Here is an 18,137-nt window from a genome sequence, read left to right on the forward strand (position 1 = left end):
TTTGTTAATCGAACACGAAGTAAACTTTTCTGTCTTTATAATTATAATAAACTGGTTAGTTTATTTACCTAATAAATAATAATAGTAATTGTTGGCAACAGCCAACAGTAACACAAACTTCGCAAATACAGGTAAAAAGTTCTCGAATTTCTGTTAACTACAGGTACAAATCTCGAGTTTTGGTTCAATCAAAAGACACTTGGGGACGACGTTCAAAGCAGGTACAAATTCTAAACATACTGTAAGAAAATGTATGTACAAATCTAAACAAAGTTCTAAGAAAATGTTTGCAATTATTATTAACCTGACGACAAGGCCAATTCGCTATTCCAAATTCAAATTTTTGAATGAACAATGGAATAGTTAAAATTCAAAATGGCTAATTGCAAGTTTTTATAGACGGTCAATGAACGTTCAGTTTGATAAAACACTAGGTACTTACTATTATTTCCGTATTTGAGATTTCTAGACGAAAGTTGTTACATCCTTTTCAAATTGATATTTTGGTGTACAGTTTTTACTTTTTAGTGTTTTTTTAAGTACTTACTTCTACAATACAATTAGGGCATCGAAACCCGGCCCATATTTCAAAACCCACGTTTTCGGGTTTTTGTTAAATGAAAAACCGGGTACCCGGGTTTTTCGGGTTTTTTCGGGTTTTTTTACAATTCAAATATTAACAATGCGAAAATACGTTCCATATGATTTTCTGCGATTGACAGCACCTACCCAGTTAAATACTATTTAAATACCATTGTTTCGGGTCACATCACTACCCAACCAAGTCTCGGGTAAACGCCAAACGGACACGGCTGTATCATACTTTTATTGAGGCGACTATTTTAACCTCTTCTATATTACTGATCTTGTCAAAGCTTAAATATATAGATTTTCGGGCCTAAATTACGTGTTAGAACAAGCTTAATACAATATGTATTATTTAAATGTAATTTGGGTTTTATGAAATATATAAAATCTATCTCAAATTTTTGAAGACAGTAAATTGAACTTTAATATAAAACGTATGCCAGCAAATCTTTATTGAATCTTTTACATTTTTATTGCTGATTGTCAAATTATTAATATTATATTATTTAATCCTAATTGATGTTTGGCATACTTTGTACCTGTGACTAAATTTTTGTGGCATAGTTTTTACCTTAAATTGCTTTTTTTCTAAGGCGATTGTTCTTTGCAATTTAAGTTAATTTTCTAACTTACTGGAAAATCCCTTAAAGAATTTTGTCGTTGTTTGTTCTAGTCTATTGTGACAAAATTCATGTCAGATAACCATTTATTTGACCAGATCAGACCACTCGGCAAATGCGGAAGGTTGCTTTTTATGAGTTTGGAAGCTAAACCATGGTGTCATGGTGCAACACACAAGAAATTGTATCTGGTGCTGGTGCTGATAACAATCTGGCTTGTGTTTCATCTGGGTTCACTAAAATCACTGTATTAACAATTATTTCGCAGTGAGTATGCCATTCACGGCCGGCTATAGAAAGATCATTCGTCCTATTATGTGTTACCATCATCAGTCTCCAAAGCTTATGAAAAGCAATCTGCCGCATTAGCCAGACCGTAATGTTGGAATACAAATGGTTTCACATCATAAGAACTTACTTGATGGAAACTCCTCTGGATGGTTTTGTCGGTTTCTAGGGGCTGCTTTTCTGGAGCCATTTTACTGGTTGCAACTTAGGGCTAGTTCACAGTTATCTGATACGATTATGATTTATGACTATTGCGAATAAATAACAAATAACGACAAAAAGCTTTTTATAACGACAAAGAGGTTTTTAGTAAGTTAGACGACTATAAAATAGACTTTAAATTGCAAAGAAGACTGGGCCCCATACCATAGCAAGGCACAAAAATGAGGTAAAAATCAATTAGAACTAGCTAAAAGCCGAGCTTTGAGGCTCGCTTCGTTTTTTGCCGCGGTAATAAAAACAGTTTTTTTTATATTTTAATAGTAACCAAACCTTGAGTAACCGATGATAACACATCTACATAATATAAATAAACTTTACTATATTAAAACACAAATCAATAGGCGTAGTTTTTCCGTGTTTTTTCGGGTTTCGGTAAAGTGTACCACAAAAATGCTCAGGTTGTGGGATATAATAGGGCTCGCTTCAAAATTCCTGATAGGTTTATAAATATTCTTTCATAGAAACTTTGATGATGGGTGTATTTTCTCAGCAACAGTCGATCCAAATTACAACGTTTTGTTACCAACTAGCCGCTGACTTGCCCATTATCAAAAGTCTAAGGTACTATCAGAGAAGTTGATTCCTAGGCAGATGGAGGACCAATAGGCCCTTTTCACATGCATACGGTTGCGGCACGGTGGCCGTGCCGTATAAAATAGAAATGTATGCGCTACTAAGCTGTGCCATGTGAAAGCTGTCTAAATAGCTCATACATTTTTACTTTGTACGGCACTCCGACCGTGTCACAACCGTATGCATGTGAAAAGGGCCATATATTTTGGTCGTATTACGTCAAACCTAGCGTTGGTCTGTCAACTGCCGAGGAATCAATTTCCTCAGTGGTACTTTCAGCAGACTTAGAACTCTTGGAATCTGTTTTCTTTTGACATTGTTCTCTTTATTTCGTAGGCCTTTGATCACAAAATGAAGAAAACTGTAGTCAGTCACTGAATGTTGATTGAAAAGTAATACTTCTATGAGATTTGAAAACTTTTTGCGGTGGGTGGGTGTTGCGGTTGCTTGAAGAGACTTGGCTTTTTTACATTGAATAGTTTTGGTAGGTATGTTTAAAATATAAATAAATATTTTTGTAACAATTACTCCGTGATGCTCTAAAAACGAAACTTTTACTTAATATTATATTTTGTTTAATTATGAATAATAGAAATTATTAAATCTAAGTATACTAATATTATAAAGATGAAGAATTTGTATGTTAGTTTGTTATAAATACCTTAAATCAGGTCTAGCTTTTAATAATAATCAAAAAAACAAAAAACCCGAAAAGCTCGAAAAACCCGGGTTCCATTTTTGAAGCCCGGGTTTTTTCGTGAGCCCAAAAACCCGGGTTTTCCCGGGTTTTCGAGTTTCGGGAAAACCCGGTCTCGATGCCCTAAATACAATACAATAAATCTTAATTTATTTCTGTGCTTGTGAAACTTTAGGCTCTAAATTTAATTTGACGTGAATATAAAAACAGATTTTACCTCAATTTTGAGAATGTGTAGACTGTCTAGGGCCTTATGGATCTTCTACTAGGAACACTAATCAGGTAAGACACTCGAAAGAATATTTCATAGATTATTTTCACTTATATTATATATATTATATTATATTATATATTCCACAAGAGGGAAGAGAGAATGAGGGAAATGCCAGATAATTTTGAAGCTCGTGTGGTATTCGGGGGATTATTTTTCCGTCCCAAATGTCGGCCAATAGAATTAGAATTTGTTTTTTATATATAGCAACTACCAGAGAAAATTTTCAAAAAATTATCAGTATAATACCATGTAGGTTGTACCACGTGACGTCGAATGGTGCAATTCTATTGGTCGATATTTGGGTCGGAAAAATAATCATATATATCATAGGTATAATTAACTGGGTATTTCTCAGAATTAAATTCAGGTAATAAATTACGGGTCCTCCCATCGCCCGTGCACAATAAAATCTCGGGTGAGACATAAAGGAACCAGTTCAGAGCAATCGGTCACAGTAGGGCTGCCGGTCCAGGGTTACCACCGATGGAATACTTACGGCTTAGGAGCTAAAACTTGCCAACAATTTTCAAGCTCCAAAGGTTGGCTAGTTCAACAGAATTCACTCCTAAGGTTGCCTACCTGTCAACTTTTTAAAACATTTCGAATAATTGGGCGAGGATAAATAAACCAGTTCAAAGCAATTTAACAGTAGGGCTACCATATTTTCTTTACTTCCCAATTCATTAGAAACTTCAATTTTGCCTGTTGGCCTACCATTTTGTTTTATCGTTGGGGAAATGCAATTACGCATCCCCGGCGGTCTGGGGAGGGCTACCGGGGTATGTGGGACTCCCTGGGCATACCCACTAAAACCCCAACGAGTGTTCCTACTTTCCGCTTTAGGCAGAGCCACGGGATACGCGGGATACACAACCGCGACCCTGCCAGCGAATGCCCCTAAGGGCACTAGAGCATGGCTGTGGAGTGTGGACAGATATCTTCGTCTCTAATGACTACTATGAAATAATAATATAGGAAGTAGGAACCCTATTATATACAGCTGTACATAGTGTTTCTATGTCCTAAGTCTAAGAGGAACCGTACCAAAACATACGTATACGGTATACCGTATACGTAACATTTTCGGCAACCCTACCAGGCTACCACCCACGCAATTAATTTGAGTGATCAAACCGGGGCCAGTGATTGGACAAACGCTCCACTATTACCGAATACGCCGTGAAATTTCCAATGCGATTTACGTCCAATTACTAATTAGGATTAATTAAACACTGATAAAGGTATTCCAATCGCATTAAGTAAAATGCACGTCCAAAACAGATTGTATTATTATTTATTATACACAATATGAGTTTATATTTGGACGTTTAAAAATACTTACTACTGCAATAATAGTGACAGTCAAATAATAATTGTGTCTTAGACATATGTCAGTATTTATTTTTGACTAGCTGTAACCCGTGACTTCGTCCGCGTCAAAAAAATGTGATAAGTTGATAACAAAGAATGAACATTATGAACATGGTATCTAATTTGGACCATAATTATATTATGCAACAACAAAAGAATTTTGAAAATCGGTCCACAAACGGCGGAGTAAAATACATAGGTAAAACATAAAAAAGTAAAAAATATGCTACTCCTTTTTGGAAGTCGGTTAAAAAGTAGCCTAAGTTACTCCTTATTACATCAGATATCTGTCAATAAAAGTCCCGTCAAAATCGGTTCAGCCATTTTGGAGATTAGCCGGAACAAACAGACAGACAAAAATTCTAAAAATTGTTATTTTGGTGTATATACCGTCTAAACATTCATATGCATGTGGTAAAAAACTGTAATTTCAATATTACAAACAGACACTCCAATTTTATTTAGATGTATAGATGATACTATTAGAGAAAACGATTCATAGGCAGTTAGCGGATATCTACTTACGTAATTTAGTCGGGTAATGTCAAGAGTCAAGACCAGTCATCAGCATTACGACTTACGAGTAACATTGACTTGACTTGATCCATCTAAATAACGTAGACGTCCGCCTAAGAAACAATTTATCTTATTTTACTGGGTACATAAAAGATATTAGATAAGACAGAAATATTCGCCTACTAAGTTAAGTAAGCCATTTGCTCTATTACTCTGTAGTCGTTGGACAGTCTTATGGAAAACAGTTGCGTTATAATCCGTGGTCCGTGTCAAACACTCAAACCATTGTCACTGCTATACTGTGCCATTGTTGATCGTTCAAAGATTACGGGACTAATGATCTATTATGCAACTAATCAGGCGATTTCGACCCTAGTTTATCTGGCTTATTATAATGGCGTTGTTACCGTTTGTGGGTTGCATCAACTCACTGTAACTATAACTTTAACTATTACAAAATGTCAAATGATCTGTCAAATCCCTAGTAAAAGTCAATAATGGACGCCATATTTGACCTTAACTATAAGAACGCCTCTGGTGCAACCATAAAGTTAATAGAATTTTTTATTAAAAAGACGTATTAACTAACTTTTGAGTTTTGACATAATTTCCATACTGTTTCTGACATACCTACATTCATTAAAGTTAATTTTCCAAGTGTGGCCCCTATCATTATGTGGTTTTATATTAAGATTATGATCTACTACATAATCCAAAATAGCAAAACCTGAACTTAATTTAAAGAACTAGAGGTCGGCTGATATAAGTGAATGATGCACCCGTCTTATCGGTTTCTATAAATTATTTTCGTGTTTAGAATAACTTAAAGAGACCAAAACGAGTAATGTTAATTCGTTATGTCCCCTATTAGCATAAAATATTGTATAGAACTCAACCTTTGGAGAGGATTCGAACGCCCTCCCTTGCTGCGGTCGTTCACACAATCGCAAAGGGCCCTACCTACGCACAACGTCCTTAACCCTTGAACAAACAAAACACAACTATAATTCAACGCATCAAGGGCAATTTTACAATACCCAACAAAGCGGTTCGACAAAAAAATGCAATAGAGCGCAGAATCGTTTGTATTCGGCGCACGCTCGGGGACGGTGTGCATCCGAACGCGCGAAATATGAATATTGAAAACCGCTCTTATGTCTTTGGCGATAAAGCTACGTGTGAGGGTCAATTCACATTGCATCGTCACGATTCGTTCGCAACAGGCAGCCTGAACCCGCAGGCAACAATGTGAATCTTCTTGTGTGTTAATAAAGTTTACTTTTGAATATCTATTGCGTCTACGCGTCACGGTACAATGTGATTTGACTTTACTTTTTAGTAGTATCACACATGTAAACTTTTTCCGCTTTGGGGAGATCGCAGACGACAGACTTTGTGCGATCGAGTCTGCGGCGCCCATACAGTCGGCATGGCCGCGCCGCGCCGACTGTATGGGCGCCGCCGCAGACTCGATCGCACAAAAAGTCTGTCGTCTGCGATCTCCCTTAAGAGGAGTCCACACCACCCTTTTTTCCATACAAACGTTGTCCCCTGTTTCCTCTTTGGATAATGCTAGTAGAGTTATAATTTTTTTCCTGAATATTTACGACCACTAATACAATGTCCCTATGTTTTCTTTTTTTTCATTATTTAATTATTAAATAAGATATGAACGTTCAAAAACCCAAAAAAATGGCCAAATTTTCCGCTGTGTTCAAACATGCAGAAAACAGATTTGGCTCGATTATACAAAAAAAATAAAACATAGGAACACAGCTCAAGCCTTCCTTTAATCTTTAATGAGAAAAGTACTTAAATCGATTAAGTTTTGGAGAAGGAATCAGGGGACAACGAATCGTTGATTTTCTGGATTTTCTGCAGTTGTTTCTATCGCGTTCTGCGGTATAGGCTTGAGGTTAGGGAGACAGCTATAGATATTACACGTACTTTTTTTCATTTCTCTAGCCTCTGGTGTATCCTATTAACGCACTTGAAGTTCAGAAACGGGGTCGCCGTAAAATTTTATCGACGGCAGTTAAAACGCAAGCTTGAAATCGCTCCATATTTTGTGATTCGGTACTAGCTTAGAATAGTGATTGCCGGATTTTAATAAAATTTTATTTGTAGCATGTGTATAGCAGTACAATGAGAAATAAGAGAAAAATATGGTGGAGACGTTCGCACGCCATTATATTTAACTGAAATTATCTGCAGACTAAAAGTAGAATAAACACACAACTTTACTTTTAAACTTAATAGTTAAACAAAAATAATTGTAAAATAACTATTTGCTAACTGTACAATTTTAATTATTACAGTGTTTTTTACAAAAGATCCAAAGCAATAATTTAATGTGTAACAAAATTCATGTTAGGTAACTATAATACCAGGACTCATCCAACGTAATATTGAATGGAAATTATATGAATAAGCCTCTTTAGTAACGTAAATGGTTCTATTGATCTGTGTATCAAATTGGTCCACTTCAAACAAGAATAACTGAATTCCGTATCAATTTAGATTCAATGGTATAATTTAATCAAATTATGGATTTCTGTACCTTCTTACGAATTAAGAATTGTATTTTTAACCCGTTACTAATAAATAATTTACACAGCTATACAATGGCTTCTTGTCTTTCAAGTCTAGCATATTGGAAATGTCACAACAGCCAAAGACACACATTGAAAAGTATTAAATACAAGATAGCCTTTGTCTATACTCTTTTAGTCTATCATAATCCAGATTTGCATTTAACACAACCTTTACTAGTTGTAGTAACTAGTAAAGGTTGTGTTAAATGCAAAGCACTTTATTTTACCTACTTAAGACGCTGACAACTGCCAATGACCTTGAGGATTCGCATTTCTAAGCCACGCCCCCTAATTGTCCGATAAGACAGCGCCAGCTTTGCTAGCGGCTAAACCGGGAACTTCTAAAAGATAGGTTTGATTAATATTGAGCTGTCGCATAGAGATTTCAATAGATGGCGCGTAATAAATAAATACTATGTACTATACTTCCGTGAGCGAACTAAAAGAGTGCGGAAGATTAGTGCAGAATGCAGATAGAACGGAGCACAGCGGAGAGGTAATATTAACGCACTTGAAAATAAACTTTATAATCATTAAACTAAAGTGCATAAATGCTTGAATCTTACAAAAAATGCACGTTTGTCCTCGAGGATACGCGGGAATCTTTAAAAGTTTGAAGTCGATATTATACTGATTCGTTATGTCTATTGTGGTAGTAATGTAAGCCATACACGTTACGCAGGTAGACCGGAATGTGTGAGGGAATATACCTTTGCAGTTTTTTGGACCTGCGCAGGCGACCAGGTCCCACACACATACCGGTATACCTGTGCAGGCATACCTGCGTGCTGTAGAGGTGGATCTCCCCCGTCCCCGGTAGACCGTAGCGTGTAAGGCTTACTTATGGTAAATAAAACACAGTTATTCTTTTATAATATACCTATTATATTATAAAATAATGACAAAACCCAACTGCGTAAAAACATTCAATTTTTTTCATAAACATTTTTTCTGTTACATTACAATTTACATTAAAATTACAATTACATAAGTACAGCAAGAAATAAAACAAAATTCAGGAATCGTTTTTTACTGTCCCGGCAAACGTTGCTTTGCCATAATATTATGTTTACGATAATATTATTATTTTAATTAAGTGACTAACGGCCGTTCCCAATATATGATCTTTCTCTGTTTTTGCCCTAACTAGAGATATGAATAGCTCACATTAGACATTAGAGACATATATTTTATGTCAATTGTGAGCTATTCCTATCTCTAGTAGGGCAAAACCAGAGATAGATCAAATATTGGGAACGGCCGTAAATAGGTAAGTATGTCACCATGGCAACGTTGATCGCTATCCCGTCGCACAAAGTTAATGGTCGCCGTCAGTCTCAGGTTATAATAATTTACTATTATTTATTCAACAAATGCACTTATCAATATATAAAGTACCCAGTAGCCGATTCTCAAACCTACTGAATATGCATAATATATATATATATATATATATATATATATATATATATATATATATATATATCGTTAATCCGTTAAAAAAAATGTTAGCTTCGTTAAACGTTAAAGCGTTACACTGCGGACGAATTAGCGCAAGTTAACGTTAATCGTTAATCCGTTAATATGTGTAATATGGCCTTGTTGTAACTTATATCATTGCGTTAGTGTACATACAAAACCTGTTGGTTTAAGGTTTTGGAAGTTAACAGGTTAGGGACAAAACAAAATACTTCTATAATTATTGTATTCTAGGTAGAAATTACAATACAATTATTATTATAGATATAGTTTATTGTTATTATAAATCATTTGCATGTTGATAAAGAAGAGTGCAGTATAATTTAGTTAGGTAACTAAATTATACTGCACTCCTCTTTATCAACATGCAAAATATGATTTATAATTACAATAAACAAATCACTCTTTCTATAAGCATCGGCGCTGAGTAATGAAATGATAAAACGAAACAAATATCTTCTCACTCGCATGCGCCTGAAAATATATATCTAGTATTATTTTTGTTTCGTCTGAACCTGTTTTCGCGCGGCGCCGCGGTGCCGTGCGGTAAATAGTAGGCATTGGATTAACGATTAACGGACTTCTGCATATTAACGGAAGTTAACCAGTCCGTTAATATTTTTAAAAGTTAACTTAAAAGTTAAACCGTTAATCAAAATGTTAACTTCGTTAATTAACGATTAACGGTTTAACGAGTTAATGCCCAGCTATGTGTATATATATATATATATATATATATATATATATATATATATATATATATATATATATATATATATATATATACAGTGTGTAACAAAAACAAGTGATAATACTTTAGGGTGTGTACGTGTTCCTTGTAGAGAGTTCACTGTGAAAGTAGCAGCTCTGAAAGACGTTTTTTTTTTTCTTTTGTATGAGCAAGGGCAAGTGTCACGAGTTTCCCCATACAAAATAAAAAAAAATTAGGTCTTTCAGCGCTGCTACTTTTACAGTGAACTCTCAACAAGGAACACGTACAAACCCTGTGTCGAAAAAATTGAATGCCGAAATCACCTACTTCGGAACTTCTGTAATAGGCTAAAAATTTACAAACTGATACGAAATATCCCATCAAAGACACAAATTTGACCCAAAGCGTGATCATGATGAAGTTATTACAAAATTATTAGAAAACTTTGGCCGGGTGATAAGAAGAAGACCCAACACTGCAAGTGCTAACCTAGTAAAAGACATTTTATATAAAAAAAATTAGCTTCGTTTCTTCTATCAAAAATTAAAAACAAGCAATAAGAGATTTATAATTACAAGAAGGAATTAAAGTAAAGCCTTGCGGGCTATTTATAGATACAGACTTGCCATTTTTAGGAGCAACGCCCGATGGAATTTGCGATGAAAAAACTATTTTAGAAATTAAATGTCCCATCACAGCATATATTGGAGTAGACGCTGCTATAACACAACAAAAAGTTACATTTTGGAAAATAGATAAACAGGGCAAATTAAATATAGACAAAAATCACTCTTGGTTTTATAAGGTGCAAGGGCAGCTCCATATTTCAGGTTAAGAATATTGCCTTATTATTATTGATAGGCATGTAATGGTCTTCATTTGAGTCACTATCAATTATCAATATTAGATTGCAAAGTATGCATAGAAATGTGAATTTTGAATTGAGGCCATCTTGCTTTTCACCTACTAGTTCTATGTCAGTTAAAGCACATCCAAGAGGACCATGATGAGAAATTTCTTGCAACCTCTTATAAAAATATGAAACACTTATAATTCTTCTTCCGACATCTGGTTTCTTCTGAGGAAGTGCAGTTTCAACAATAAGCTTTTCAGCATCACATTCAGCCTCCAAACTACATAGTCCAGCGTCATGGGTACTTTTTTCTTCCAGCCTGTAAGTAAGTTTATACTTTGAGACATCGACATTTAACAACAGTTTAAAAACTGGATCACCACAAAATTTCATAAATTAAAATGATTAACTTTTCGATTATTGGGAAATAGGAATTAGGATAAAATTATACAGAAGTCAATATTTAAAAAAGCCTTTTGCTCGTTTGCCCTCTAATTTCATTAAAAAGGTATACTAAAAATTTTATTAGGCTAATACGCTGCACTCCGCAGTAGGGGTGGGTCGTTATGTGATTTTTAACCGACGAAACAAGTTGTAACTGTACGACGCGGGCGCCCGGTAACGGTGCGACGTCATATCACAATTTCGCCGCGCGGGCCCCATACAATAAACGTGATTTTTTTGCTCTATCTCAATAACTGCAACAGGTAGGCACTTGAAATTTTCATCAAGGCCTTAATTATATATGTACTTTAATAATCAACAATAATATTATAATAAAATAAAAAATTAAGGGGGGCTCCTATACAAAAATCACAAATTTTGGCCTATTTTGCACTATTACGATATGTGTATTCATAAGTGAGTCCGATTAGTAACATAATATAATATTATTATTAATTATTAAAGTACACATATAATTAAGGCCTCGGTGAAAATTTCAAGTGCCTACCTGTTGCCGTTATTGAGATAGAGCAAAAAATCACGTTTATTGTATAGGACCCGCGCGGAAAAATTGTGATATGACGTCACAAGCGTTCGCGGGACTGTTAGCGGGAATCGATATTTTTCGAAACTTTGAATGCCTATAAAATCAAAACTACAAGGTATTTTTGACTGCAACAAAAACTAGTGTATTTGTATACATACAGGCTTTACTGTGACAAAATTTCAAGCAATTTGGCATACCTAGTAACATTCTCAATTAAACCTTCCTGCCCAATTATTCCAGCGGGGCTAAAATGGTCGCTTTGTTGAATCATGAGACGAATCATAATATGATTCATTTCTCTAATATCGCAAAATGCAACTCTGCTTGCAATTAATTTTTGTATTTTTGCACTGATTTGACATTTGTCAGTTTTGACAATTCATTTGCTGAATTGATTGAGAGGAATTGCTAAATATTACCATTTTAGCCCCGCAGGGCTTAGGTATCATTAGGAGAGCCCATTTAACCAAAAAAATGGGTGTTATTTTTTTTTAAATGACAATATTTTATCCCATTTAAAATCGTTGCAGAAAGGTCACTCGCGGCGCGGGGGAATGAAAGGGGGTGACGCCGGGATGAGGCGCGCGCGCGGGCCTATAGCCTATAGCCTTTTTTCAAATCGGACCAGTAGTTCCTGAGATTAGCGCGTTCAAACAAACAAACAAACTCTTCCCAATTATAATATTAGTATTGATATAATTATTTATATCAATACTAATATTATAATTGGGAAATATTTCCCAATTATAATATTAGTATTAAAAAAATATAGTAATCTGCGCGGAACTAGTTGGCCGCACATACCGGCGGCGCGGCCAACTAGTTCCGCGCGGACTATAGCAAACTCGCTGTCGCTCGCTAGGTCGACCGGTGCAGTGGGCGGCGGGCGCTAGCTGCGACTCCAAACGAAACAACGCGACGATCGCTCGACGGTACTTCATACCACCCAATGCAATAAAAACGTTACAAAAATCACTACTCTACTACATAAATACGACACGAAACTAGTTATTCGGTTACTGTATGTAGCTAGTTATTGTAACTATAGTGACGTGAAATAACGCTCACCCCTACTCCGCAGTGAAGCCGCACCCTATTAGAGCCGGGACACAAAAACACGGTCCGGCGCCGTACGACGTCGCGTCGTCGTGCCGCGATTTTGTGTCCCGGCCCTTACGGAGCATGTCCTTGAATAGAGCTGAAAGAATCGCGCAATCGCATCGCGCTCAAATAGTAATAAACTTAATAAATCTATATTTACCTAGCCTATCGTAATTGTAAAAATATACTTGCCTTTTTAAAATACTACCCGTCGCTATATTGCGATCGGCATTTGCTACATTTTCCACTGCGTTATTATCTAATTCCATCGTTTTCGGTCGACTGGAAAAAAATTAAATCATAATTAATCATAAAAAGGCTAAAATAGCTTGTAATAGATAAACTGGATCATAAAAAATACAATGAATGAGCCATGCTTTGGCACGAATGGGCCGACTCGACCAGAGAAATACCACGGACTCACAGGAAAACCGGCGTGAAACAGCCCTTGCGCTGTGTTTCGTAGTCGTGAAGGACGTTTGGTTACAACTTATAATAAGTAGATAAATAAACTTATATTACCTTTCCAACATACTACCTGCCGCTGGATCTGAATTGGCATTTGGTGATTCGTTTGGGTTATCAATAATTGCACTATCCATGGTTTTCCGCCGCCTGAAATAAAAATTTAAATAATAAAGGCCTAAATAAAACTTCAGATTCAAAGCAAAATGAACTTATAGTACCTAATTATAGTACTTGTACTATTATTTATTCTGTGCTAATAGTGATAAAAAAAAAACCATAAAAAGTATTACGAAAATTCTCTGAAACTCGATCCATAGACCGATTGAATATTGATTTATCAGAATATCGATCCCCGACGCGCGACGCTAAAACTTATTTAGGCTAACGAAATAATCAACTTTATGAGTGGTGATTTTTTAACTTTTTGAACATTTATTTTGGAGTGCAAAACTCCAACATAAATGTTCAGATACAAAGCAAAATTATTATCAGTGATAAAATAAAACATAAAAAACTGTATTACGATTTACGAAAATCCTCTAAGATTCGAACCATAGGCCGATTGGAAATTGATATAATGTTATCACAACGATTGTGATAACATTATTATGTCAATTTCCAAGGTCTATGGTTCGAATCTTAGAGGATTTTCGTAAATCGTAATCAATCGTAATTCGTAATACAGTTTTTTTTATGTTTTATTTGACACAACGATCCTGGCTATCCTAAAACACATTGAGAGTGACGAAATATTTTGATTCGGGGTCGTAATTGTTCGTTTTTTTTTAATAAAGACGTACGCAACTAGAAAGTAGATAAAATTGAACTTACTTTTACTTCCATCATGTGTTTGTGGCTTTCACGAAGCTGTCGCTTTTTTTCTGGACGTCTTTTCTTTTTCTTGTCACTCATTTTTACAGACGCGCAATATAATTTCAAATATTTACAGAAAAATATTTACAGAATAAAGTTAATATACTATAAAACAATGAGAAATACCTATATACAAATTTTAAGAACTAAACGCTTCAATTACACTAAAATCACAATATCGGCAGAGCGAAATCCGTCACACGTCCACATAGCACCGCGCCTCAGCGAACACTGTCGGTTTTCATGCGAGAGAGAGAGATGTGAAATGTTCACTCAGAAGCGTGGAAATATTTTTCGTTTGTTAGAGGAAAAATAAATATTGTGGGAAATCTAGATGTCAGAGCCGAAAATTAAATCGGGCAATCTTTGGATTTTTGTAAAAGGTATCAAATAAACAAATTTTTAAAGCATAGATTGTATTATTACTTTAGTTAGAACTGTTTAAAGTTCCCGAAAGATGTGACTTTGGTATTTTTTTTCATCCAGTAGGAGTACATTATTTTATTATTTAAATCGGACAAGCTTTTCCAAATATAATCAAAAATCACATATATTTTTTTTGTGCCAATCAATGAAATACATACGTCTAGAAAACTGCACAAAGATGTCAAATTGGCAGCTGTCTGCGCCTTAATTATGAGGCAAAATAAAGTGTTGTATTTATTTTGCCTCCTAATTATTAAATTTAACATTATAAAATATTTAAAATTAAAACTACAACAGGTAAACCTAGGTATTTATTACCTACTAGAGATAAAATATTGTAATTTGCAGTCTCTACCTGTAAAGGATATACAATAATGCACTGTATCAGGCAGTTAAAAGTTAAAACAGTGGACTGTTTTATGACTATGTTAAGAGTCAGAGTCAGGGTTTATTGTAATAGACAGCAAAATTATTACGAAGATGTTACATTCAGTTTTGTAAACAGGACGCCATAATCTTTTAAATATGTAAACATAATGTCTGAAAATTGAAAATTATATTCAAGTAGAATTATCAGTTAAGAGAGAGATTACCTGCTATAAGTACATACCTAAAGGAGTTTAAGTAAATAGAGTTTATTGACTGAAATCTGAACTTGTACGTGCTAATCAGACCATCAATCAATCATCAGGCGTTAATCTAAAACTACCTTCGTCCTTCATGTTCCTTTTTTAAAAAGGGAGCTACTTATTTTTTTTAATTTTACTTTTTTTTTGCAGATAGTAAATGGCTATAACGAATAATTAACAATACGCTGATTACCGTGACCGTTTCCATTCGCGAATTTGCGGATAAAATAAAGTAATGACTCACCATACGACTCCAAAAGCGCCATAGCCTATGGGGCGATCGGGCTGCACATCGGTCGGGATGGCCGGCGTCTGGTAGTAGGGCGCCGCCGCCGCCAGGATGGCGCCCTGCGGCGCGCTCTGCGTACCGCCCTGCATCAGCGACATGGATACACTCATGGAGACGCGAGAGTGCCGCGCGGGACCACTTACAGCCGCCATCCGCGGGTCGCCGTCACCGGGTCATCACCCGACCCTAGCCCTCACTGTGATCACCAAACCGATCCCGAAAACGCGACGGTGTCACCGGCTACTTCTTTATTATTCATGCTCGAACGACTATGCGGGATTCACTCGACGCACTTCACAAACGAAAGGCACCCCTCAGTCGCACGGTACGTATCTGCGGCGGATCAGCGTTACTCAGGAACCTGAATAAGGTTATTGTTTGTCGGTTTCACTGTGTTTCACAAAGGATGAGCCCCGTGATATTTGTCGATATCACGTAACACGTAATCGTCCACGCGCCACGACGATCGAACGAGACTGGCCCGTTTGGGAGGGGCGGGGGCCGGGGAGTGGGACCGCGGCAGCTAGAGCGAGACGAAAACAACAATGGCGACGACGCAATGAACAGCTGCTTCAAGCTTCGTCACAAAATAGATGAATACAGAACGCAAGCGTGCAATAATAATACTAAGGGTTGATTCAGACAGCACCGCGACGCGACGCGTAGATGCATTTCTAAATTTATATGGATTTGACAGATTCGCAAGACGTCTCGTGCACTTGAAATCTGTCAAATCCATATAAAAATAGAAATGCATCTACGCGTCGCGTTGCGGTCTGAATTGACCGTAAGGGCCAATTCAGACCGCAACGCGACGCGACGCGTAGGTACATTTCCAATTTTATATGGATTTGACAGATTTCAATTAAGTGAGACGTCGTGCAAATCTGTCATATCCATCTACGAATAATAAAAACTACAATCCATACAAATTACGTGTAGATAACGCGTCGCGTTGCGGTCTGATAGCGCTTTGTTGACACAGAGTATTTTCGGAGGTTTACAATCTAAATTGATTAAAATTAAGTAAAAAGGAGTTAGTACTAGGTTATCAATTTTTTTTTTTTTTTTTTAATTAGCCTATGCTGTCCCACTGCTGGGCAAAGGCCTCCCCCAGGGTCTTCCATTTTTCTCGCTCCTGCGCCACCGTTAGCCAGCCTGGCTGGTATGCCTCCAGCTCATCGCGCCATCTCTTTCTTGGCCGGCCACGGTTGCGTCGTCCGTCTTCGGGTATCCATTCAGTTGTTAGCTTTGCCCAGCGGTCGGGATGCATGCGACTAACGTGACCAGCCCAATCCCATTTTAGTTTTGCCGTCTTGGCTCCTACATCCTTGATACCTGTTTGGGAGCGCAGTGTGGTGTTTCTTATTTTGTCGACTAGTTTTACTCCCAACATACTGCGCTCCATCGCCCTTTGGCATACCCCGAGTTGGGACTTTTGCGAATCGGTCAGTGACCAAGTTTGCGCACCGTAGGTTAGGACGGGCAGAATACACATGTCGACGAGTCTGCGTTTCAGGGAGATTGGTAAATCTCCCTTCATCAGCGTCTTCATGGACCAGTAGCTCTTCCAGGCGTTTTCGATTCGTCGATCGACTTCCTTCCCTTGTCTGTTATGAAAAGAAACTAACTGGCCCAAGTAGATGTACTCGTCGACATAGTGTATTTCGTGCTCGTCTACCTCGACCCTACGTCTCGTGCTGTTGGTCATTATTTGAGTTTTGGACCTGTTCATTGTGAGTCCCACCTCGAGGCTTGCCGTGCTTAGATCTTGTAGCATGGTTTGAAGGTCTGTGGCTGTAGGAGCAAAAAGGACAATGTCATCGGCAAAGCGAAGATTGGTTAGCTTTTTGTTATTGACCTCAATGCCCCTCTCTTTCCATTGGTCGTCCAGCTTTCGGAAAACTTCCTCAAGGACACAGCAAAATAATTTTGGGGAAATTGGGTCGCCTTGTTTAACTCCTTTCAAAATTTGGAACTTAGGACCGGTGGTGTTGAGTTTAATATCAGCTGTACTATTGCTATAAATTACTTGAAGAAGTTCGATGTATGTAGGATCTATTTCGTGGTTATGTAAAGAATTAAATATGGCCGAATGCTTTATACTATCGAAAGCTTTAGTAAAATCTACGAAAGCTAAATAAAGGGGTTTATTAAATTCTGTATATTTTTCTAGTAGTTGGTTAAGAGTATGTAGGTGGTCAGTTGTAGAAAAGTTATGTCGGAATCCGGCTTGCTCTGCTGGCTGATGTCTATCAAATTTGTGGTCGATGCGGTTTAATATGATTTTGATGAATACTTTGTATAAATGGGAGATTAGGCTGACTGGCCGATAATTGCTAATGTTACTTTTGTCTCCTTTTTTGTGTAATAATACTATATTAGAATGGCACATTTTGTTTGGAACCTTACCGGATATGAGAATCGTGTTGAAAAGATTTGTTATAAATGGTAGTAAAACTGGTGAACCGATTTTAAGTGTTTCCGTGGTTATGCCATCTTCTCCAGGGCTTCGATTGTATGGCATTTCACGCAATGCTTTACTGACTTCTTGTGTGCAGAAATATGTTAGA

General features: G+C 36.7%; 2 protein-coding genes across 8 annotated transcripts in view; both read right to left on the reverse strand.

Annotated features, from left to right (window-relative positions):
- The window catches only part of LOC121732122 (serine/threonine-protein kinase NLK), a 146,722-nt gene extending 130,688 nt beyond the window's left edge, over positions 1-16,034 (reverse strand). For all 7 annotated transcript variants that reach the window (XM_042121919.1, XM_042121922.1, XM_042121918.1 and 4 more), the window contains exon 1: positions 15,520-16,034. In XM_042121919.1, coding sequence (XP_041977853.1) covers positions 15,520-15,716 — 197 coding nt within the window. In that variant the 5' untranslated portion in view covers positions 15,717-16,034. The remainder of the gene's footprint in view (positions 1-15,519) is intronic.
- LOC121732121 (ubiquitin-protein ligase E3B) overlaps positions 3,781-18,137 on the reverse strand; it is a 48,107-nt gene continuing 33,750 nt past the window's right edge. The window contains exons 20-21 of the transcript XR_006036325.1: positions 16,441-16,451; positions 3,781-3,793 (exon numbers count right to left, since the gene is read on the reverse strand). The gene's annotated coding sequence lies outside the window, so the exon portion shown is untranslated. The remainder of the gene's footprint in view (positions 3,794-16,440; positions 16,452-18,137) is intronic.

Source organism: Aricia agestis, chromosome 11 (assembly GCF_905147365.1).
Source record: "Aricia agestis chromosome 11, ilAriAges1.1, whole genome shotgun sequence".
NCBI classification, from domain to species: Eukaryota; Metazoa; Arthropoda; class Insecta; order Lepidoptera; family Lycaenidae; genus Aricia; species Aricia agestis.